General features: G+C 35.7%; 1 protein-coding gene across 7 annotated transcripts in view; it reads right to left on the bottom strand.

Annotated features, from left to right (window-relative positions):
* Positions 1-25,447, bottom strand: part of MCPH1 (microcephalin 1) — a 147,786-nt gene extending 122,339 nt beyond the window's left edge. For 6 of the 7 annotated variants that reach the window (XR_010388216.1, XR_003258697.2, XR_010388217.1 and 3 more), the window contains exons 1-9: positions 25,328-25,447; positions 23,099-23,190; positions 20,507-20,625; positions 15,702-15,786; positions 14,956-15,076; positions 14,535-14,675; positions 12,417-12,509; positions 9,172-10,185; positions 2,875-2,987 (exon numbers count right to left, since the gene is read on the bottom strand). Coding sequence is in view for 4 of the 7 variants with exons in the window: in XM_026097021.2 (XP_025952806.1) it covers positions 2,875-2,987; positions 9,172-10,185; positions 12,417-12,509; positions 14,535-14,675; positions 14,956-15,076; positions 15,702-15,786; positions 20,507-20,625; positions 23,099-23,190; positions 25,328-25,346 (1,797 nt within the window). In the remaining 3 variants the exon portion in view is untranslated. Of the gene's footprint in view, positions 1-2,874; positions 2,988-9,171; positions 10,186-12,416; positions 12,510-14,534; positions 14,676-14,955; positions 15,077-15,701; positions 15,787-20,084; positions 20,221-20,506; positions 20,626-23,098; positions 23,191-25,327 lie in introns of those variants that run through there. The other variant, XM_026097024.2, reaches the window with a different exon arrangement.
* Between the last annotated feature and the right edge of the window lie 683 nt (positions 25,448-26,130).

Below are 26,130 nucleotides of genomic sequence, written 5' to 3'. Positions count from 1 at the left end.
CAGAGAAACACCAAATCTAAAGCTTGATTTATAATATATTAAAGAAACCACATCAAATGAAATTGAATAATCTAAACACCTAACTCTGGCCATAATTCCTACAGATATTTGCATGTACTTTGTAAATTTAGTTTTACTACTACATCACAAACTTTAAATACCTGACATACATTCACTGTAGAATGGAGTTATAATAGAAGTACTACGTAAAGTTTCAATGCAAATATTCTCTAAGAATTACATTCAGCAAACAGCTAAAATTTTTAAAGAAAGATTATACCTCAAACTATGTTTCCAAGGAAAAAAATAACTGCAGTTTGCATTGCTTTCAAGATTGAGAATCTTAAAGCTAAATAATGAAATTAACAGACTGCATGTTAAAACGGATTCTTAGGACACCAGCAATATGATCTGAAGCCCTGTATTTGAATGATTTATTATAAAATTGCATTTATTCTACAATTAATATATTATTTCAAGCACTGTTTTTTAGAAAGAAAAGGTCTGGAGATTCATATTTCTGGAAAAATTGTTCCATTAAAATAGCAATGAAATGACATTTCTTTTACGCGTGTATTTTTCAGATATGCTTCCTTTTGAGATGGAAGCAAGCATTAAAATGCTCTCCATAATCTTATGAGTCAATAAAATCACATTTTTTAAAATATTTGTGCTAATCCTCTCACACACTTCTTGCTTCAGGTAAAGGAAACAAAACAATATTTTCTAATTTAACTTCACTTTCACCTTGTTAAACATTAGTAAAATGCTGCAATGTTTAAGTTGTAAACATTCAAAGAAAGTGTTCATATTTATAAAAAAATTTTCTCAGGTTTTTTTTTTTTTTAAAGCTTCATGAAAATATTTTGATTGGAACTAAAGCAGCTTTGCAATTTTTTACAAAAATTTAGACACTTGGTCTAATTTTGACCAAAACCTCTTAAAAATTCTTCACAAAGAATTTTCTAGGGATCTCCAGTGTTTGTTTTATAAATTTTATATGTATATTTGCATACAAATAATGGATAACAGATCTTCAAGAGATAAATTCATGAACATTAATATTTATTTTCCCTTCCTCCAGCAACTGTCTGCAAATAGGTATTAAAAGCTTTCCAGTGCAAATTGGTTGGTTAAATGTCACAATCTTTTTTGCAAAGTTTGTATGTTATCATCAAAAAAAATTTGTACAAACAGACCATGCCAGGAAGCCTTTAAAATGACAAAACAAAGCATTGATGATTTGAGAGAAAGAGTGTGCTGCTATGTTAATGACATTTGAGAACTGATCTGTATTAACCCTTGAGTGAATGCATTCTTCAGGTTTCCTCATCACGGAATGGATGAATGAAAGAAGCTACCTCAAGACACTGAATATGAATTTTCTCCAGCTATAACTTAGTTTTTGCTACCTTCAGACACCTCACAGAAAAAGCTTTTCAACAAGCAAGAGAAAGATTAGTAGATACCACGGAGCAAAATTCACAGACAACCACCTGTCACTTGAACGCCAATGTTTGGTCCTTGCTTTGAAAGCCAGGAACAATAAGAACATTTTATTGCTCTTTGTTTCTCTTTGTTATGTAGTAATTATGCTGGGATTTTTATGTTCAGAACAATGAAATAAAAATTAGCAATATTGTAAAACGCTCTTGTAACATAATTACACAGGAAAAGGAATCAGTACCATCAAATCTGATAAATCTAAGCACTATTTCTGCGGATAGCCTTAAGAAGAGCCACTGATTATAGTGGATATGCAATATATTTAGCAGTTTTAGTCATATTTCTATTGCAGGAAATGAACCTGTTCTGGACAGATGCTTTAGCTTAAAACATAGGCAATCTTAATGCAACTACAGAAGGTGGATCTAGAATGAGGTTGACATACATTCTATATAATGCTTCAAGTTATTAGTTATATAAATGATACATACATTGATATTTAGAAAGAGAAACTGAAGAAATAATTAAGAAATATATCAAGTAATAAGATGCAGGCAGGAAGTCAAATCATACTTTTATCCCAGAGCAGATCACTGGTCCACAGAGATTAGTAGCCTACCTTCAAGAAGCTTAGAACTGCCTACTAATTGCACCTGCTGAGAACTTTAACATAAGAAAGGATCAAAATCTTTGATCAAACTCTTTGAAACTCCACCAATAGCTACCACTGAAACATCTGAACCTAACTTAGTTCATAGAATTACATATTTCTTGCAGTGCTTTGGGACCTCCCATTTTCAAGACGAATCAGTCCTCCTCCTAATCGTACTACTTGCTACTTACTGATAAAAAGAACTACTATTTATTTTCCTTCTGATCAGTTTCATATTTACAAAAGAAAAAAAACCAAAAAACTGCCCACCAAAAAACACCACCACCACCACAGACACAAAAAACACCCAAACTACTACAATTAATAATTCCTCCAAAAAGGATAAACATCTTTTCAGGTCAGGGACTCACAGCTACACTACAAATTCTGGAGAATTCACACTGCTCCACAGCAGGACTTTCTTTGTGCAGCAACACCATTACTGTGCTGTATGTTGGGGTTTTTTTGTTTTTCCTTTTTGGTATTTTTTTTGCAGGGGGTAACAGGATGGGACTAAAGTCGTTTAAGCCAGTCTGCCAACCTCCCTTACGATGTTAACTTGACATAACTCTGCCAGCACAAGTTTCTAATACGGAAAGCCAAATTCCATGGTTGTATATATTGTCTTTGAACACAATTCACATACTAATTCAAGGAAAATAAGATTCAGAAAAGGTTTAAATTGATAGTGCCTAAAGAATGCAGGTGCTTTTTTTTTTAAAAAACACTCAATGATTCATCACGAAAAGAGCTTAACAATGTCTAGTTAAACTGACCTTTTGAAGTCTTCCAGTTTTCCTTAACCCCCCATTGAGCTTATTTTCTTGTTCATTAAAAAGTTTGCAAGAGCCATCAGTAACATGACACTCTGAAACTTCATTTTCATCACCTAGAAACCAAGTGTATTAAATTTAGAAACTTGAAATAAAACCATGATCTTGTGAAATGAAATTGCCACTAATTATTTTATCTAAGTAGAGCTATGTACAACTAAGAGATCTAAGTTAATAATCTGTACCAATTATTTTTCTATTTTATTTCAATTATGGAAAACACAGTATTTCAGTTTCTGATCTTCGAAACAAACTTCTTGCAAAACTCCCAATTTTCAATATTTTGAATATCATATATTAGTCAGAGCTAAAGTATCAGTTAAATTAGTTTTATTTATTAAATACTTTGTTATTTCTCTAAATACACACAGTATAGAAATTTGAGAGTTTAAAGCACTGATGGCTAGATTTTTCCCTTCTTATTGAAATGTTGGTGCTTTCAATACCCATTATGTGCATCTGTAATGACTAGAAGGTCAAACATGTTTTCAAATGACACTCTGCAAGCACATCTAGCAAACTGTTAGCAGGCAAGGAATAACTGCACATGCACATTTACCAGCCCCATCCTTTAAAAAGGCACTGCCTATAAGAAAGTACTCTCATGTGGCTACCACAAAGTAGTATGTACTTTCATTGTCTATTTTGTGAAGATATATTTTAATTCTTCCATGCTGTCAGGATGACTTTCATAAGCACTAAAACTTCTGGATTCATTTGAGAAAATTTGCTTGCATAAAATGAAAAAAAAAAACCCTTTGATCTATCTTTTGATCAATGAAGCTTTAACTACTGAAGATTTAAAGTAGGTCATTTTTCCCAAACTTAATTCAATGGAGTTTACTTTAGGAAATTCCTTAATTTTAAAAAAAAATTTCAAATAAATGCTTGAGACCAGTTTAATCAGTAATTACTAAACTTTAAGTGGTCTAAATCCATTTCCTCCTAAATAAGATGTTTTGATCATTTTTAGAAAATACTGAAGGATACTATATCCACAGTTACTAATCTAACTGCATTTAATTCGGTCACATAAATCCTCCAAAGTGAATTTAAGATACATATATAAGCATATAACAACCAAGAGTCATTTATTTCTCCTCCTCTCAACTACTTAAACTTTTAATCCTTGAAATGACAGAAAAAAAAAAAGACACATCACCACACAAGATGGCAAACATTTTCCACTACCAGTTACTTCCCTAAAATGTGTTAAGCTTTTAAACTAGTCAAGATTTCATCATTTCTTCACCCTGAAGTTCCAAGTTTTATATCAGTTTATATTCAGTGTCACAGTAGCTTTGTGTAATAGAAGAAAACCAGAGCATGTTAGTTCCAAAACTGAAGACACATCTACACAAAGAACAATCCTTCCTGAACTCACAAATCAGCTGTCGTGGTTGGCTGGCTTTCAGGTGCAATCATTAACTTAAACCTTGTATTTAGCTAAAAAGTGTAATTTAACAAATGCAGAACTGATTACTTCACTGTATTAACTTTTATTTCTCATTGCACTAAGGCTTATCACCTTCAGTCACAGAGCAAGACCAATGGCAAGAGGAAGAGATCTTCATGTGCCAAACGAGAAAAATCATTGCTAAAAAAAATTTAACTCCTTTTATTTGTAAAATAGGATTTCTAAAAGCTGTTATTAAAAAATGCATTTTGGATCCTAAAAGAAAGAAATACAGAACTGCAAAGTATATCAAGAGATTATCTACTGCATTCCTTTACTCTGAGCAGGACAGTATATTTACATTTTTGTTTAAAAGCAAGATCTCTCTTTGTTAAATTCCAGTAAGGACTCCACAATTATTATCACTGTGAAAGGACTGAGCACTATTTCTACTGGTTTGGGGTGGGGGGGGGGGAGAACTGGTAAAATACTCCTTTTGCCACTCTTGGCCTGAATGCTCAAGCTCCTCAGCTTTTATCGCTCTTGGAGATATAGTCCAAACACCCAAATGCTTGGACCTCTTTCCAGTTTGGTTTCACTACTCACTAATTCTTTACATTTACAGGAAAGCAGTAGTAGGGAATCAAATCCATTATCTCTTTTGGGTTATGTGTTACATGAATACGTACCATTCTTCATAATCCAGTTCCTACTTCCTCTCTCCTATCAGGCCTTCTCAGTACTTCCTAGCTTTTCCATCTTGTAGCTCTAAAGCCTATCTATTGCCTGTTTTTCCCTCATTGCTGCTGGTTAGAACACCTTCTTGGTCACAAGTGGAGAGTTTTCATCTTTAGTAGCCCTTTCCTAGGGTATTTCAGGTGAGGTTTACAGAACCTGTTGAAGCAATTCATGTACTGTTAGCTATCCCTAACTTTAGTCCAAACACTCAGCTAACTCGCATCAAAGCAGGCCATTAGGTCCCCTAGATTCTCTTCTAAAACATTGCTCAATGACAACTACCAAACTTTCCTCAAATCTGATAGTCCTCTGAAGTATTAGAACCTCTCCGAGTGACTCTAACTTGCAATTTAAGTTTCTCATCATTCATGATTGCTTATCATCAATGAGAAGCTTTGATCCAGAAGAATATCTTTGAAATTCCATTTGATATTTTCTTCCAGCTGACAGCAAAGTAAAGATTAGCTACCTTGGGCTAGTTTTTGGTCAATCAAGTCGACCATGTTCATATAATGAGAATTTCATCTAGAGTATAGTGTTCTACTTGGAGAATATTATAACAGTCTCACTGAAAGTAAACTTTATCACATCTACTATTTTGTACTTATCCAGAGTTGCTTACCCTGACCGTGAACAAAATAAGTCTGAATTTGTCATCATTCTTAATCCTGTAAGTATGCATTCAGAGAATATTTAATAACTTGTGTCATTATTTCAGGGTGGGCAGATACTAAGCAATGGCTAATCAGAACACACTTTCAAGCTCTCTGAAAGCTTGTGTCCACCAGGTTCTCAGAGAGAACCTCTTAATGGCTCAGAATCATACAACACTTCTGAGGGCTTTTCTTCTTCTAAAACTGGAAACAGAAAAAATAAAAGCATATCAAATCTAAGCAGATTCAAATGTGTGTTTTTAAAGAAACAGTATTTTAGCAGCGTTAAGCACTCATCTTGAAATTCTGGACCTAGACTCTCAGGTAAAACTCATTCATCTAAATAAATTAAATTTGTTCAACTTTGCAACAAATAACAAAGATATTCTAGATTCCATCTTAACCTTGAACTAAGTCCATTAGACTGTAATGGATCTTAGTTTGCATCTCTTGCCAAATAAGATGATACTTGCTTTCAACATTCACCATAAATATCTAAAATTCACTCAACTGAGTTTTAAGTTTATTGTTGAGACTAGAAATAATAGTAAGTCCAGGTTCAAGTTTCTAAGTGATTGTTAGATGATAAAATCTTAGAATGAGTAATCTTTTGCATTCCTTGCCTAATATTATTTACTGCTGTAGTTCTCAGGGGAAGAGACAGGAATTCAAAAATCTGAGCAAGCGTTAGCATTCTAAACCATGTAGTTTAAGTGACAACTTATCTTACCATCAGCCCTACCAAAATAAATTATAAGCTTATGAACTGGACTTTGAAGCAATGCAATTCACAGGTTGAATGACATGGAAGTTTTCAGACATTCCTTCTAACATAGATCTTTAACTTTCACAGAAAGTAGCATTATTGCATTTCCATAAACTTCTATTCATGATAGAGAAAAGCTACCTATTTCTCACCCTGTAATTGCTGAAAATCTTGGTGCTGACATGCAAAAACCAGTTACACAACAGTTATTGATTACAAAGCACTGAAATATATCACATGTGGTTGCTTTAAAAGGATAGAAAACTCATTTCATCTTCCTCATGGTTATTTCTGGTGAAAAAGCAAATCTGAGTGGGAAAGATTTTTTTTTAATATTTTCTTATAACTCCTAATTAATTTCAACTCTTCCATCTGCGACAGATCTCTACATAATTTATGACTTAAACAAGATGAAAATTAGTCAGATTTATGCTTGTGCTGTTCAGCAGAAGAAACGGATGGCCACAAGTGTGCCCTAAAAAGGAACTTGAGAAGTTTGCTACAATATAAGCATTAGGACTTGAAAAGTCAGTCTCCGGTTAGCCTACATAGTACGCTTCTGCATTAAAATCAAAGGTTGCAGTTAGTCTATACACAGAACGCTTATCAAAATCTTACTGCTTTTCATTACAGACATTGGGTAAGACCACCACTGACCTAAAAATACAAGGAGAAAATGGGCAAGAAAAATGTTTGATATTTAAAATATATATAGATATATAATTAAATCTTATATGGATAGCTGAATACTCCTATCCATACATGTGATGAATGAAGAGATCCTTTAGTTTTTGAAAATAATATACTGTATTTACCACTCTTCAAATCACCTGGAACATACAGAAAAGTCAATGCAATTACTATTTATTTACTCATTAACATGGACAATAACTTACATTCAAGCAAAATAAAAATAAGAAAATATATTAAGTCAATACTTAATAAAACACATAATTCAACATTACAATCACAGTAACTAGTTTAAAGTTTAAAACAAGATTTTCATTTTTTCCCACAATACTTGTATTATTACATAAAATGCAACTCACTTTTTGTTATGGGTCTCCCATTTTCAAGACAGCTGACCTGAGCTGTCACACTCGAGGTTCTACTTGACTACACAGCACATGCACAAAGCTGATTAAACCATATTCTTCTTTAAGGAAAATGGCCATCACTGATAAATGACATTATTAAAAATCACTAGAGAGGCAACTCGGGATTTACAAAAATACCTAACTAACCAAAAAGGAGGAAAAGTACAAATATCTGATAAAGTTCTTTGTTGGATACTGCTTTTTCTTCTCCTCCAAAATCTATTAGTTTAAGCACATTGACCAGTGAGGAAATAAAAGTGTAGCATATTCAAACATTGTTCATACTCAAATACTAAAATGTATCAGTTAGAATTGAGTCTCCTCATTTGTTTTTGTGATCGTTTAAGGAAAAACTTACAGGTTTTTAACATTAAAAAATACATTCAAGAATCATCTTCTAGTACATGGCCACATGGCATAAAATGTGTACAGTGAGTTCATACACATGTGGATGTACACGTACACTTGTATGAGCACACACTTGCATAGACAATTTTTTCAAAACTATGCTATAATGATATGCCCCAGGTATTAAAATGCAGATGTAGTGAACTCGACTTAACAGCTCACAGTTCAGCAACTTAAATCCCACAGATATATGTACAGCCACCTTTCAACTTTTCCACCAGATGATTTCGTAAGTCTGACAGCATGTTTGTCGAGCCCCTTATTAGTATTAAATTTACTGTAATTTATTAATGCACTGTTCCAGAATTTCCTGGGAAAAATCTGGCTAAAATATACAATCATAATTACAAGTAATTAACCCTATGTAAAGGCTGACACACAGACATCAAAATACCAACACCTGGAAGTAATTACCACAATGCAAAGAGCATTTTTCAGTGAAGTTCCTGAGATGTGATATTCTAATCTATGACTATATTGAAATAATTGTGGCTAAACTAACTTGAAAATGCTCAAATATCAAAAGTATTCTTTAAATTATTATTAAAAACTACAGTCAGTTTTATATTAAAAGTTTTGGTTGAAAAAGGTGTTTGTTTTGTAACTCTTGCATGTGCTCTCTAATTTATAACTCAGTCTTCATCACAACACAAGTTAGAAATTGCTAACTTCAAAATTAGGTTTTCCTAGAGTTTTTAAGCCTTAACTGCAACTAATTTGAAGTAGCCATTTTAATTTGTGAAATAAAAATAATCTAAGCAAGGGACCCTATGACTAGGAATTACTTATAAACAATTTACAAGAGCACCATAGCATTTAAAACAAGAGGACCATGGTTTTTAAGAACACTCTAGAAGACAATTTATAGAATACCAGGTATAAGGGGAAAAAGAAGGCTCATATACTTTTGTTGCATTTTGTGAACACGGTTCCCTTATCTCTTGGTGCCTTCTTTATATTTGTAATGCATGGAAAAATAAATAGGTGTTCTTTTGGTTCCCATGCACTCACTTAATTCATTCAGAAAAGAAAGTCACCACTGCAGCATTTTCTTCTTTTGATGTAATTCTGAAATATATTTTCCCTTGGAAATGAAAATTTATTTTGCAGTTTAGTTGCACAAATATTTCTAATGCAGCATGATAATATCTTTTCACTTTCCAGCTCTATGTAGCAACTTACCAGTAATGTGAGTACAGTAATTCATATTGGTTCCGTAGGATTTGTCGAGAGCATGCCTATCCACAATGTCAGAATCTAGAGCTTCTGTATTCTCAGCATTTTCACCCTGTGACATACAATTTAATGGTATGCTTTCTGGATGTTCAGTTGACTTGAAGTTATTCTCTAATGAAACATCGTTTGCTGGAATAGATTTTTCCCTACTTTTCTCAGGAGTAGCATGAAGCTTATAGAAACTCACATCAAGTGACTCTATTTTTCTAAAAGAGTCATTGCAACAAACTTCAGGAGGATTCTGTGATTTCTTTGGTACCCATATCTGTATTTCATTTTCATTTAAATTAGATGATGAAAAGTAGTCTTCATAAGATGCCTCCTCAGTGCACAAAGGCTTGTTATATGTAGTAACTGCTCTCAAGAATTCCTTTTCAGACCCTGATGCACGCAGTTCTGAGGTAGCCAGTTTCAAACTAGATCGTACTTTTGGTTTCTTCTTCCTTTTGTCTTCAAGAGTACAATCGCTTATGTCAACAGGCAAACTTCTACCAAATGAATGTGTATTTAAGTCTTCACTGCTCACTGGTGAATCAGAGTGACTGCCAACCAAAGCAGTAGTCGTATTTAACTGGAATTTTTTTTCAGAAGGAGTAACATGACTCAAGCCCTTGATTTGGGGAAGTGAACTTTTGTTTGCAAATGGAGTTATGGTATTTTCACCAATCCAATTTTTGTTTGGAAACTTTTTAAAATCATTCTTTTCTGAAGACAATTTATCATCCAAAGTGTGTTGCAAAATCTGTTTTTTACCTAAGCATCTCCTGCTAGATTGCTTTGGTGTTAAGGTCTTCTGGTTATAGCTACATGAGGGAGGATTCACTGATGCACTCATGGAAATGTGTGCATCACTCCGAGTATCACAGATGTGTTCAACTACCTCTGTTTTCTGTCTTTTGAACTTATTAGTTCCCCAAAGATCATCAAAACTTGAGTTTAGGCAGTCTTGCATCTGTTTTTCTGCAAAATATGAAGAGCAACAATATAAATATTTAACATCGCAAAACAGTTCAAAATTCCTTAGTAAAACAAAAATGAAGTTATTGACAGAAGTAAACAAGGATTTAGCCATATGTCTGAACTGTGGCTAAGTTAATAACAAAAATTAAACGGAAAATGGATTAGAAACAAAGCAAGTTCTACGTTGGCAAGGAGTAAGAATAGCACTAGCTAGCATATCTTCTTATGTGGCAATAAGTATCCCCAAATGCTGTTCTGCTTCTTTAAAACAAAGCAGTAGAGGAACTCTCATTCTTAACTATGTGGAGAAAATAGCACACGTAAAGCACATTTACATTGATAAAGCTAGCTATAATAATACTGAAAATTAAATAAGCATTTTTGCTACCACCACCTTGTATTTTCCCTAGAGTTAAGATGAAATTAAATACAGTGTGGTATTACCGTATCACATACATCAAAATAGTATATTAAAAACAACTAGAATATGGAAAAATGTATTGTTTCTTATAGCTATTTTCATGAATCAATTTTGCAATGAAATGGGGATGACATAGGATCTATTCATAACTCTGCAAAAATTTCCTCTGGAACAGGCTAGAACCTTTAATTATTTAGAATATGTATTTAAAAATCTAGCTCTCCTGTACTCTTAAGGTCCTGTACTCTAATACTTAATGCAACAAGTATTTACATTAATATGCACTGTTGGGTGCAAAGCTTCAGGCAACACTCCTTCTGTAATTGCTCCTGTTGGTTTTAGAGGAACTCTTGATGTTATCTGCTTACTAAACATAAATAATACTTTTAAACATACAGTGTAGCTAGCTAAATTCAGAATAATGAAAGACATGGAGAGGTTTCACATGACATGATCAGACACCCAAAATGACAACTGAAAAAGTCTTAATTTATGTCCTCTAATTAAACAGGATTCTTCAACTCTTCTAATCATTATTAAGTAATACACTCCCCTACGTCTCACAAGTGCAAACAAAAGGGTCACCGTCATAACACATCAGAGATGGAAGCTATCCTGGATCTCTTGAAGGGGTGTGCAGGTCTTTTTTTGATGTAAAATTACCTTGTGCAGTCAAAATGCTGGGGAACAAACTAAAGATAAGCTCTCAAATAATGGTGTCCATCCTGACCAGCACATGATTAATTCACCAAGACAAAGAGTTTGTTGGCATGGCTATGCTACTTTCAAAACTGAACTATACTTCTCCATAACAATGCATTAAGAAATATCAACCAGTCTCAACAAAGGCTACATAGCCCTGCTTTGTATAATCTTTGCCCCTATTCTCATTTAAGACACAGTGGCAGAATTTCTGTATGATGTCAATAAAATACAACATTTGAAAAAAGTTTAAGCTATGGCTTACTGTCATGGTAGAACAGAAAACTAGTCAGGCCACCCAGGGGCCCCTCATAATGAATTCTAAAAGCTGCAGTCAATCATTAGCATCTGACTGCTGTTCATGTCTCATGTCAGCCACATGAGCAAAGCGATCTGAAGCATACAACAGCAAAAACAAAATGAATAAAGATGCACACTGATGTAGTTCAACCTCCTTCAGAGTAACCGTCTCCCTTAGGTCCTACTACTATGCCAAAACACATGAACAAATACCTAGCTTCCTGAGCATCAGACTAAGAACCTTGATAACATGAACTACTGAATTAATCTGTAACCATAACAAATATTCAAGGGCTGATTTTTAACTCTTGTCATTTGCACTTTTGTCTTCACTCCCTGAATATTTAAACTGGATAACACATTTGGTTTTCTTCTAAATTCAGATTTTTCCATTGTCTTCATCAATAAAGTGTTTCATATCTGCATTAACGTGTCAAACAGCTGTCTTCAATTCTCTTTTTTGATTCCTAAATCACACTGTTGAACGTACACATTGTGTTCTATTACAAGATCATGGCAAGAATAGAAAAACTGGTAGAACGCTAGTACAATGACCTAATGGGGAATTGGGCAAGGAAAGAAGGGGAGCTGACACAATCAACCCTGCAGTAAGGCAGGGAATTTACCATAAGTGATTTCTCATGCTCCATTTTGCCTGAATTCTTAGTTCTACATAGTTTACCAGTTAAGAAAACTAAAATAACTCAACTTCAAATATAAACGATACAGCAAACACAAAGTTCCTATTACAGTACACAATTATATCACTGCATATTCTGAAGTAAAATATACAGAAGTTGTTAGTTACCTGGCAATGCATCTGGTGAATCAGTTAAAATGCAGGCGGACAGCTGGCAGTCTTTTGGTGAATTACATGGAGGTATCTGAGATATCTGTGAAGCTAGAAATTGATGAATAATAGATCAGTTAGCGCTATTTGCAAACAGACAGATTTTCATAGCATCTAATCATATTTCAAACAGCTCAATGGTAAGAGATAAGTGATTGCTTTGTCGACTAACTATAAACGTACGAACGCTTATCAGACTGCTTAGGGAGTATTTAAAAGGAGTATCACTAACAAAAAAGTCATTAGTCTAAAATTTTTGTCTGATTTCTAGAAAACTCAGCACCATTTTTTTCTGAGACCAAAATACAACTGATGAAATATAAGGATATTTCTAAGCCATTTGAGGGTTTTTTGTTCATTTTTTTTAACTAAATAAACTGTCAAATTCTGCAATTAGCAGTAATGCCTTGATATAGTAGAAATGCTTTTCAAAAATTTTGAAGGTATTACCTTAACACTTCAAAACAAAACACAAAATACAAGCCATGCTAAAATAAATTAGGTTTAATTTCTCATCCATATGTCACCAGTTCTTCACATTCTTTCCATAACAATTTTTTGAAGTGATAAACTCAAAGTGTAGCAGGTATAGATTTTTTTGAACCTTCAAATATTACTATAAAATATGATCTACATTTAATTACTTTTTTTTTTATACTAAACTACAAAATTTAGACCTCATTCATACTTCTACTGAAAGGTAACACAAACGCTAACATAGAATAAATACCTGTGTCCAAATGAGTTGAAAGCTGAAATCTAGATATAATTCACTAGGATCTGTATTTCGAAGTCATCTTGATTTGTTCAACTGAGTCTATTTTTAAATCCCATTCTTTAGTACCTAGACATATGGCTCATTAGTTTTGGACTCCTTTTTAAGCTGTTGGCCTGGGAGTATGAAAGCACTCTTAACTTCTTGCAAGTACTGAAAAATCTTATCATTTGTTGAAGTGAATACTGCTTCAGCAATAAAACAAAACTTAGAAACATGTAATTTTAAATCTTTGTGCTTTTAATAGTTTATACCTGATCAATAAAGTATTTAAGCATTCCCATTAGTTCAGGGGGACATCGCACATCATATTGAAGTACTTTACAGAATCAGGGTCTTAATTCCTAAACTTTGTAATTTTAATTTTGCAATGTCACTGTAGGCAAAACCCAAAATCTTTGTCAATTAAAGTGTTAATATTAAAACTTAATAGGAAATAAGATTTAGGATTTTGCTGTATAGTTATAATAATTCACAAGTTTAGAAAGTCCGATTTATACATTAGTACTCTTGAACAGTCCTATGACTGTTGAAGAATTCCTTTTTACAAAAATTGTGTTCCATAACTACTTCTCATGCCATTGCAATAGAAGGAAACTAAGAGTTAAAACATTCACATCTACTGGAAAGGAGAATGTACAGCCAAACAGGTAAGGTGGTCAGGGCACAGAATCCACAGAAGGGCTCAGCTTCGAAAGCTCATTGATACTTGGATCTATTCAAATCCAAATGAAACTCAGCTTTTGGGTCCAGTCATCATAAGGGACACTTAATCCAAATCATAACACAAAATATGTAATTCTTCAAATGGGCAGAAACATAGTTCTAATACTGAACTGCAGGAGGAAACAAGTACCACCTGTTCTGTGCATACCATTTAGACCAGCAGCACAGTCAGAATAACAACTGCATCCCTTAACACCAGCTACATCGAAGACTCAAAGCTCCAACTTTGGACGAAGGAAAGCCTTCGTTTTAGTGATTTATGGACACTACTGGACTAATGCCTTTAGAAATGCTTATCCATGTAATGACAGACCCTAACTGACTTTGATGGTACCAGCTCAAGATTACATCCTTCTAAGATAGATAGAATAGCAAGTCATGTCTAGTTTAAGTATGTATGCCTTTCAAATTAAATATTTTCATTTCAAGTCAAGGTAAGCAAATGTTTCAAGATAAGTAATGTATGGCGAGGGGGGAAGCCTAAAGGACAGAGCAAGACAAAAGTGCCAAAACTCAGCATTAAGGATGGTAGCCATCTGTGCCTGTTTATGAATAAATAAAATTTAATTTCTTACCAGTAAGAGACAGATTTTCTCTCTTTTCCTTCATCTCCTTTATTCGTCTTTCCATTGCACTGCATTGGTCTTTTATCTTATTAACAGGGCTATATACAAGCGAACCATCATCTTCAAATAATAAAACTGGTATATCAGTTTCTACACAAAAAAAATGCATTTGTACATTATTCTGAAGCTGCTGTAGCATGTACATATCAACTTTTTCAAAAGCCTTTTTTGAAAAAATGAACTTAATTTCTACATACTAACATCACTACACATGCCTTGATAATACCACAAACCTGCAATAAACGCTATAAAAAGTAACTAAACTTTCTTTTTTATAGTGAGATGCACAAAAGCCATATGGAAATCTACTCTAAGTGCTTTAAAGAAATAATTTCAAGATATTTGAATCTCACTCTGAAGTAGCTCTTACCAGCATTACTTGCCGTTTTTTGTATAGCTAATTCTTTAGCCATCTGGTCCAGCCTCCTCTGCAGCTTTCTATCATTTTCTGGAGTTTTTTCAACAAAGTCTTTCGGCTGCATACATTTGTGCTACAAGACATATAAAACTATTAAGTATATACTATAAGACTGTCAGAAGAATTTACGTACCTATCACTTCATCACATATCGGTTTATTATTCTACGCTATTCATAATCATCTCTCTGAGAGCCACAGGTAACTGCAGAAGTTAACATTTTCCAAAATGAATTTTAATACAAAATAAGTAAAAAAGGCCCTAAGAGCGCTTACGTTAGATTTCAGAAAAATGTAGACTATGCCACCAGTCTGATTAACATTTTTTTTTTTTGGCTTGCAGCAAAGCTAAAAGCTTTAAAAAGTTTTTGGGTTTTTTTTTTTTTGAATACCAGGATTTTAAGATTTGCTGCAAGTCAATGGAACACTTCCCACACTGAAGTCATTCTGGCTTTTTTTTTTAATGGCCAATTGTCATTAAATTTTAATTTAAATCTTTATTTCCATATATCTCTATTCACAAATAGAAAATCTCCATTTCTATTACCTATTATTGTCTTTAAAAACCTGCTCAAATGGATAGATACAGTTTACAGTACATTTGGAAATAAAAATATTCAAATGCCTGAGGCCAGGAAGTCAAGTTCAAAAATCAAAGTTTGCTTACTCTGGACCTATTTTTTTTAATCACATACTTACTTTTTTAATCAGCAATGGCAATCCTTCATTAGCGTATACTGCAGGAAATAAAGATTCATCAACATGTACTCCAGTTTCTCGACATCTGTATAATAAATTAGAACAGTCAATATCCTTTTTTAGGAAGGGAACCTTTACTGCAAAAAACTTGTCCGAGTCCTATATGTGAAGCACCAACTGTTTCCAAGTTTGCCTTTAGCATTACTACTGTAACGTTAACCCCCCCCACCCCCAACTATACCATACATGCTTAATAAAGGACATCATACAATTTTTTTTGTCCTAATGATGTCCTCTAAAATCATTGCATCAGTGCATTGGGTTATTCCCCTTGCATTCAAAGTTCCCTTTATTCAGTTCTTCTGGCCAGATTCACATGAACCTCAAACCTTGCCCTGAATTTTGGGGGGGACTGGAGTGCTAGTCTGGCTAGTCAGATACTTAACCTTAACTTGTACACTTTGATAACAGTAATCTCCCAACTACAATCTACAGAATATCATGAAAATAGAAAGAAAAAGGAAATGCCTCTATTCACGCAAGTGAAGAGGGATGCCTCACCTGATCCTGGCTTTTACAATTTATCCATTATTATCAGCTCTCTGATTTCCAGCTCTCCCCACCCCCAATCTAGGGACAATCTATATTTATGCAGACATTTTTCAGCCAAACTTATACCTTACTCCCAGATTTTCCTGTCTCTTTGTATTCACAGACTGACTTAAGAACACTGGAACAAATGTTATCTTGGGGTATGATACAATCAACCATAGTTGTGAACACTGTGGATAATGTCAAGACAAGATTATTAGTGTAGAACCCCTTACAAAAATTTAAAAAATTAAAGTTTTTTTGACCAAAATAGCCAAATATAATTTCATTCCTGAATGCTTTTTTCAGTAACAAAACTGACTATGAGAAAGAGTATGGAACCTTATGGACTACACTAGAATTTCTCCAGAAGTCATATAAAACTGTGATTCTAGTGACACCTAGTGATCTAACTGCTTTAAAGTTCATATTTTTAGAATTACAATCTAATGTTTAGAGTTACTCGGTTTCGAGTAAAAAAAGCCAAACAACTACATGTATATGTGTCAACTAAGTTCAAAGTTCCCTGGAACATCAAATAGATGCTACTCAACATCCCGGACTTCAGTGGCTATTGTTAACCTCTAGATAATAATCATTACAGAGGCTACATTAAAGTTTAAATTAATACTCATAGAAGCTAAAAAGAAGAAATGTAAGTATTAAAGAACTTAGAAGAATTTTTTGCTTGGCAAACAAATCTGAGTGTAAATGATTTAGCATATCATGTTTGTGACATGAGCAAGTTACCTTATTAAGGAAACACAAGTAGAGTTTGCCAACTGTATATTTGACTTGTAAGCATTAAGTCCTCTTGGCTTTAATTTGGACACACAGATTTCAGCAATTCTACGTAACTTTTTTTCTTTTTCTTTTAAACTGCTCATTGAAAATTTTTTTTAGTGCTTCTTCAATTCAAATGCCTCATTGATTCAGAAAGTGTCACTCATTTTGAATTAAATCTGCAATCCGTTTGAATGAACCTTACAGCAAGTCCATGATTCTCGTGCACTATTCTTAAGGACAGACATATCTACCATTCTTAGGAAAAAACTGAAAAAATCTGAAAGATGTTTTAATACATTAACTCTACTCTTTGCAGTTAGGAATCTTATGGAATTTCAAATGTCATTTTTATAGATTTTTATAGCTTTATAGAGTTTTCTTTCCTTCTCAATAAAATTACTTCTTGTTAAACTATAGAACTGCATTCACTTTAGATACAAATAAAGAGAGGCTTGCCCTGCAAGGTAGAAGCTTCCAATACAAGTTTCAGGAACATCATCGGAGAGAGAGCACTCAAAATCTACTGAGAGTCCAACAAGACATCATTCAATAAGGAATATTGCACAAAATTTTGCATTCTAATAACTCACACTGTTTTTTATGGACAAAAGTATTATAATATTTCTCAAACTGTAGGGTGTGTTCCTCTTAGAGGTACAAGCAGTGCTCAAAGGAAAGCAATACTAGTGTACGCATAACAGTTTCGAAGTAGGGGGCGCATTCGCTATTAAGTGGGAGAATATTTGGCCCAAAGCAGAAAAGTCAGGAGATGCTGTAGTAATTATTTATGACTTTCTTCCTTGTCTAGTGGTTTCTGAGATCAACCACCAAACAACAAAGAGGCCAGATTAAGTAGTCCAGTATCCTGTCTCCAATATCAAAATGCTCTAGAGTATGTATGAACATGAAAACACAGCCAAATGTTTCCAGTTTACTCTTCCATACTCCACAGATTTTTGGCTTGTGGACAGTATGAGGCAATAGCATCTTTGGTAACAATTAACTGGATTTTTCTTCCTTTATTTTTTCTGCATTTTTTTTAACCCATGTAAATATTGGGCATCTGCAACGACTCTCTAACAAGGAGTTTTATAGCTTAACTATGTATTATGCTAAAAACATCAACTATTGTTTGCTCTAAACCTGCCTCCTGTAAGGAGAACTGTAAGGAGAACTAAGGAGAACTGTAAGGAAAGTTCGTTATGTAAGCATCAGAATACAATCATCCCATTACGCAAATCAAAGTTTTATGTGCTACTTCATTTGATTTTGACTACTGTTGCAGTGAGAATGCTATGAAAAATCTACTGTAACATACAAGATCTTATTTTTCCCTGTCAGTAATCAATTCAGGCCCATCATCAAACAATGTGAAGACTGTCTTCCCCCTGACATGCACATCACTTTACATTTATCTACATGCATTGCTTTGCTTATTTAGTTTTTGTGAAGTGCTATCACAATTCTTCACAATATGAAGTTTTTTAAGGACAAGAATATGTCATCAGCAAATGTTTCCAACTATTCATCCTCTCCATGCAATTTAATAATATGCCGGACCACACAAGTCTCGGCACATATCCCTGCAAGACTCCACTGATGAACAACTAGCAAAACCGATGATTTATTCCTGCATCTTACCTTTTTTAAAGAGTAATTTACTCATTTGTGAACATTCTTTCACCATACAGCTCATTAAAGAGTCCTTCAGAGGCATGCTGACTGCCTTTTATAGGGCCAATTAGATTATATCTGATTTTCTTTGTCCAGTTCCCTACGGATTCCTTCAAAGGTATCCAGCACAGCCACAGGCCGTGGCTTCGCTAAACAGAAGCTGCACTGACTTTTCCTTCAATTGTATTTATCTGTTCTTTTATTTTACTTAAACTATTCTATCATGCCAATTTCCTTCACATCTTTTTAAAATCTGTTTTGATAGACCAATTGCATACATCTTTAGTCTCCATGATACCAGCAAGGAATTTATTCCCCTCACTGTCTTGGTTTCTTTTTAACAAACTTCCTCAGTTTTATGTAGACTCCTTTTTAAAGTTGAATATTGTACAGAAATCCTATCCCCATTATGACAGTGCATCTTGGAGGCTCCTTAGCACTCTCTCTCTTTCTTCTGTTACAGATGCTACTCATTAGAAATTTTTTTTTTTTTAAACACATCCAAGTCCTAGAATACAGTTCCTTTGACTAAGGTTCCAAATTTCACAATTAGCCATCTGAGAAGTATATTTAATTTTATAACCAAAGATTCACTGCTGAACTAAGCATTAATCTGACGTGCACTCAGGTAGCCCCAGGTCACAGAAGGAAATATTCATATAAACAACATTTTATATTGCTCACGTTCAGTTTTGAGAACTTACAACACATTTGTTTCTCAGTGTTAAAGCCAGCTGGATTGTACAGCTTTATCTACTACATCTGATATGCTAATAAAAAAAAGTTTCTGTTTCTGCAGAACTGCATGATTTTCTTTTGCAGCTATAGATACTGGTGTTGTGGTTTTTTTTTTCCTTTCCACTTAGACAGCTGATGCTTCTTCATGCATGTAGCACTTTACCAGCATAGGAGAGGGCCTTTTACTTAACTTATATTTTTCTTTCCATTATCACAGCAATTCATCCATTGAAGCATTTGAGTAGAACACCTGCACATTTTTAAAGATTTTAAGTGTTGTTACAGTTTATCTGAAATCCAAGTTAAGCCTCGCAATCACTTAGTAAATTCAGCGGAAAAAACATGGACTACAAGCAAGTTTTCTCATAGGATTGCAGCAAAGCTGAAATTTGGTAGGAATTTGATAGGTTGTTTTTTTTTTTTAATTTAGCTTTTTCCATATGGAAATTGAGAATTTTCAAGCAGTGCCATTCTGACCCTGCCACATTTCTTAAGCGCACGACTACATATGGACCTTTTCCTTACTTGCTAGAAAATATACTTGCCAGGAGATATTCTGTCTATGGGAATTAAGTGCAGAAACAGTACAATTACCTCCTTCATTTTTGTCCCTGATGGAATCTGGGGAGGTGCTATGCATAGATGATGAAATGTGCCTTTTCGTATGGAAATGGAGGAATTCTATTCAACATAAATATCTGGTCTTCATTGCCTTGCCTATGAATGCCATCTGAGAGCAAAGGAGTGGAACACTTGATGGTTAACAACTACACAACTACTTCAGTAACACATTTATTTTTCAAGAGAGAACATTCTACCTTTTTGGCAGAAGTAATAGAATTTAGATTAGGAATAATGTCATCATAGCACAGTGATCATTTACCCGTAGATTTATCACTGGTTCAAGCGCATAGAAAAACCCAAATAGGTACTGTATTTTAAGTTCTTAAATAAAACAATACTAGAACACATTCTGTCTGGAATGAGTCACATTCATTATATTCAGTACTACTCACTTCTCCACCCAGAGTACAGAAACTATTTTTACACCAGTCTTCTGTGCTTTTCTCCATGTAGCCAAACGTCCTTCTTTGAAGACTACATGGGTCACGTGCTTGTTGAAAGTTTTTGAAACCTGCAGAAGTACACAGAGATCTCATCTTTCAGTTTGCTAGCCAAAAAATGCTAATGAAACTAGACAGAGTAGTCCATTTTTTCTGCATAAGACATTAACATAAAAACTTTCTCTAAACATAACATCAAGGACTGTTTTGATTTTTCCCATCTCAGCAACAAAACCTGAAGCAACCAAAACCTTAGTCTCATTAGTCAAACCAATGCACTCTTCTTTTTTTTTTTTTTTTTTTTTTTTTTTTTTTTTAAGTGTTTATACCTTGAAGCAAGTACTCTTGACACAAGGCAGACTAGAATAGCCTTCTGATTTCAAGCTTCTTTTCTCTAGGTTACCTGTATCATCTCCCTACTGTAGCTATATCACTGATTTTTCAACATTTTTAAGTAGCCCAACATGATTTTATGCAACAGCCAGCATAGAAATCAGTTGTCATTACCCAAAGAAATCCCCATTACATCTCTTCTATTTAGCAAAGAAATCATAGGTCTAAAGAGAAAAGCTAACCTCATCTTTTCAGCCAACTCACATCATTCAGGATCACTTTTCATTTTGAGGGAGTCATCATGGAAGGGTGGAACCATGATGAACAAAAAAAGTTATATGGGAACATTTATAGCTTAAAAAGTGAGAGATACGAAAACCAAGTCAGAATAGCTCACATCACACCTCACACGTTTGCACTGCATTGCACAACTCTTCAAAAGCCTTCAGATATCAGTCTCTACTGACAACCAAATGAAAGCCTTTATAGCTACTCCATTCTTCACAACCAAAGTCTCATTTTGTGTGGACTAAACATCCTATGCACAGGACAGTTTGATCAGTTATTGTGATCCCACTCATCTCACTTACAACAACGATCATATTTTACAGCGGCATCTTCTCAGCACAACCAAACAGCAGTAGCTGTGTAGCTTTCTGTTGTGACTCTCAGCTGCACCACTATATTTGGCTCCCAATACACTGGATCTATGTTTAGCTTTGAGAAAAAACTATTTGACTTTTCTAAAGATTTTTCTAGTTGCAAGCTGATTTACCTCTTCACAGAGGACAGAAACCAGAAACCATGAGATTTAAATATTTAGTTATATAGGAGCAATGAACCTCTTTTGGAATAAGTTATGACTCCAGATACAAGTTCTTAGTCACTTTGGCTAGCATCAGGCTCACAGTCTATGTCCTAAGGAAGCAAGATTCTTGGATGTGGCTTTGCCTTCAAAATATGGAGAAGCACCATTTCACACCTTCCTCTCATCACAAAATCAACAGCAAAAGTACAGCTGCATGCAGCAGTCTCCCTCTCCTGCCTCCTCCCTTAACCCCAGAGGTTCTCCAATGCTCAGCTGACCTTACCTTGAGATGACTAAACCACTCAACCAACAATCTAGTGGGAAATTTGCTCTCCTGCTAAAGTGAGACAATTCAGTTTATTCTGTATTATGTAATAATATCAGCCCAATAAAAGCAAATGGAACACCTGGCCAGGAATCAAGTGATGAAGGAGGACCGCCCCTTTTCAGTCATAGCGATCTGCTAAATAAGCTCATTGTATCATCTGCCTGTACCTTTTATCACATTCAGCTACTTTCTGATTAACAGAAAATAGGAAAAGGATTTTTAAATCTTTTGTTTTGTCATTATTTTCTGTGAGAGAAACCAGAAGTCATCAGAACAGTCAGACTATTCTATCAGACATGTAGAAAAGAACATAACAAAAAATATTTCTTACTCAAAAGATACACCTTGTGAGTTGCATTTGCTTTTATAATAAAACCAGTTCTTCTATTGTTCTGTCATGGTGCCTCAGCTAAATTCATAGAGAAAGAGGGGCTTCAGGGACATAAGCAAAATTTAATAAATTACAATGAGATACATCTAACATACCCATTTAGAAAGCACTGAGAGTTCATACAAATTTTAAGAGCATAATGTGGACTGTAAAAATCTCCACTAACCAGTGATAATGTGCAAGAAGAGGAGATGCTAGTCTGCCTTTAGTCTAAGGTTGAATTTTTATAGCTGACAGCTAAACATCTTTTGCAGTTACAAGTCAAGCATATTTGATATGGCCAAAAAAAAAAAAAAAAAAATCACTCAAACATATACAAAGACCCTCCAACGCGTTTTTACTAGCACTTTCTGCAACTGAACCACATTACAGGAGGAGAATAAAATGTCATGGTACACAGCATACTATATATATATATGTATGTATATATATATAAGTGTGTGTATACACACACACACAAATACACACATATATACACATAAGCTTTAAATGCATTTCCCATCCTGCCACTATCAAGAATTCTATAGCACCTTCATTTGTTCTCAGGTCTGCAATTATCTTCCTTCCTGCACTTCATAAACTCATACTACAAATAAATATACACGACAAGTAGAATAAGTAAACTACAGTTTGTAATTAAGAGCCTTCCTATTCCATTTGTTTCAAATTAAATAGTTTCCTTACTTTTGCTCCCATATCAAGAAGTTGCTGTTCAAAGGTTTTCGAGTAGTTTTCTGTTCTGTTGGATGACCAAACATCTACAAATGCTGAAACACCTGGATCAGACAAAAGTTACAGCCGTTTAAGTATACTGAGATACAACTGGTACAGCTGTCTTCCCAACAAAATTCTGCTTTGATACATATTACATTCCCTAACAGTTATAGCTTTTAATAAACTGAATATCATATCTCAGCAGCAGAAGGAAAATTCCTTTTAAGAGTATTTAAATTAGTTGTAATGGAACAAACTATTACATTTGATATTTATTAGATAACTTAAAACACGTTACCTGCTAATCAAGCAATACAGTATCTTTACATGTCTGCTTATCTTTACCATTAAACACTGCTAACCTTTGAGTCAATCAGAAATTTTAACACAAGTTACTCCAGAACATAACGGGAAAAGTGTAATGGAATTATTACTTAATGACTCCCAACTGACTTAAAATTTCACTAGTTCCTTATTTATATTGAATAACACAAACTAAGTACAGATCACAAGGCTAACATAACAATGTTTCAAGTGAGTTGTTTCACAGGACTTTTTTGTACATTTACACAGCTTCCTTTAACAACCAGATTCAGAATCTCTTCAAGGAATGAATCAGCTTGAATTTTTTTTCCCTACAAAAACACCATAGATGTATTGACAGGGAGGGACGAACAAATTAAATTCATAGCAATCCCTTCATTAGTTTTACTTAGGATGGGCATTAGACTAAAAGATGTATAGCTACCCTGGTCAACTTCTTCTTTGAATAGCGACAGAAAACTGGAAGGCCATTAGTGTACCAAGAATAACTTTAAAAAAACTGCAGGCCAGACAACTCTCAAAACTAATGAATAAAATTGATAATGCCAGTTTAAGTGTCATGCTTGGCAAACATTGTTTATGTATCTCAGTTAATAATGCATCGGAAGTACGTATGTAGTATCATCTGTCTTCTTTCTAAATACAAAACAGAATAATGCTGAAACAGCAGAAGTACTCTTATAAAGGTTAACATGTTATCAATTAACATGTTATAATTGCTGGACTTTTTTTACCATAAAAGAAACAAGAAATATAGAGCACTTAGCCGAGGGCGGGGGGGGGGGGGGGGAATCTTGTTATCAGCACTGTGACTTTAGATACACAGGGGAACTTGGAACAAGTCTAGTACCAATTCTCTCTTTTTAATTGTGTTCATTTTACTAATGCACCAGGGCAGCTTTTTATCAGAGTTGCTTTGTTTTCCTTGGCTATTCTACTGTGAAAAATACTGCATTCATGTCGGGGGAAAAAAAAAAAACAGTAGCTTCCTCCTGTATCAAGTATTTTTATAGCCTTTACAGCCCTGTTAGAGGTCTGCTAGAAAAATAGGAGAATATCACTGAAGTTCTACCAAGGGTCTTGGAGGAATGCATGTACCTATAAAAGGTAAAAAGAGTAAAAAAAATGAGGATAAAAAACAAAAAGGATAAAAGGTACATTTTGCACTCTAATTAAGTCAATTTTATCTAATTAAAAACACTCCTACAAGAGAGAGACAAGGCATTTTGTAGTTTTTGTACAGTAGATGAAAACGAAGATGAGAAAGAGCTCAGAATTTTTCTTTTTTATTTCAAGTAGGTCTGGGAAGAGAAGGGCTAGATTCTTGCAGAAGGGCTACCTATGCTAAAAGACCTCAAAGGCTGCAGTGATAGTGAGGAAAACAGGACCAGAGGGCAACCTAAGGAGGCCTGAGGCGTCTCCATGGGCCCCGAGGCAGGACACGAGACGAGAGCAGCCATGCGCAGCACCGCCGCCCCGGGCCGCGTGGCGGGGGACGGGGCAGGGCGCGCTCCCGCCGCCGCTTTCCGGCGGATCTGCAGGGGATGAGGGGATGAGGGGATGGGGGGATGGGCGGGGGGGGGGGGGCCGCCCCCTGCCTGCGCCCGCAGAGCCACGAAGCGAAACAAGGCAGACGCGGCGCCGGCGAGGACTAAACCCGCGCTAGAGGCCGGGGCTCCTCTCCGACCTGGCACCGGGCGGCCCCGGGAGGGAGAGGGCCAGGGCCGGGCGGGGAAGGAGGAGAGCCGCCACCTCGAAGCGGCCTACCCCCCGGGCAGGCCCGGCGCGGCCCGCGCCGTGAAACGGGCCCGCTCCAGCCCCGCGGCTGTCCCGGGAGAAGGGCGGCCCCTTCCCCTCCGGCGGCCGGGCCGGTACCTTTCAGGACGGACTCCATTCGCAGCTCCGCTCCGCCGCCCGCCACCGTTCAAACCCGCCTCCGCACGCCGCCGCCCACGCCTGCGCACTGCGCCCGGCCCCCCGCGCGCCGCCGCCTCGCGCCTGGCCCCGCCCGCCCGCGGCGGCGTAGCGGGAGGGCCGAGGGGCGGGGCCGGCCGTTGGGCGGCTGTGGCGGGCGCGCTGAGGGACGGTGCGGGGAGTGGTGCTCGGGCATCGCTGCTAGGAGGGGTGCCGCAGTCAGTGACAATAACTAGTTCTCGCTTCCCGATAACTTTTTTAGAAATGTGTCTGCTTTGTCCAGCTCCGGTGGACGTTAGTTTGTGCGTGTGGGAGCAGCTGACTGCTGCTGAAAACAGTGTTTTGGAACGATAAATTAATATTTCATGACCGCTTTTACCATAAGGAACCCTCCACAGGCTTCGCTGAAGAATTTTTTTGTAGGAAGGTGCATCAGAGAATCCAGTCGCTGTCTTCTGACGTCTGCAGCAGCTCAAACTGCAGTGTTGGGAGAGAAGGAAACACTGAGCAAGCCAACAAGAGGAGGGTTAACAAATGGGCAAGACTAGATGGCGTTTACCCAGGAGCTCAGCATTACCTGAGGGCAGCTGAACTCTTGCTAAACTAAGTCAACCCTTAGTGAAAGCACTTCAGGGGCTTTAGTGCTGGAAGGTTGGAGTGCAGCAAAAACCACAGGGATCTAAAAGCTAGAAAACTTGATGTCTACCCTAGGAAAATTGATAAGATTTATAATAAAATAATGGAATTAGCCAACACAAGTAGAT

Source organism: Dromaius novaehollandiae, chromosome 3 (assembly GCF_036370855.1).
Source record: "Dromaius novaehollandiae isolate bDroNov1 chromosome 3, bDroNov1.hap1, whole genome shotgun sequence".
In the NCBI taxonomy this organism is placed as follows: Eukaryota; Metazoa; Chordata; class Aves; order Casuariiformes; family Dromaiidae; genus Dromaius; species Dromaius novaehollandiae.
Note: the sequence above shows the minus strand (reverse complement) of the source record. Positions and strands in the feature narration are given on the sequence as shown.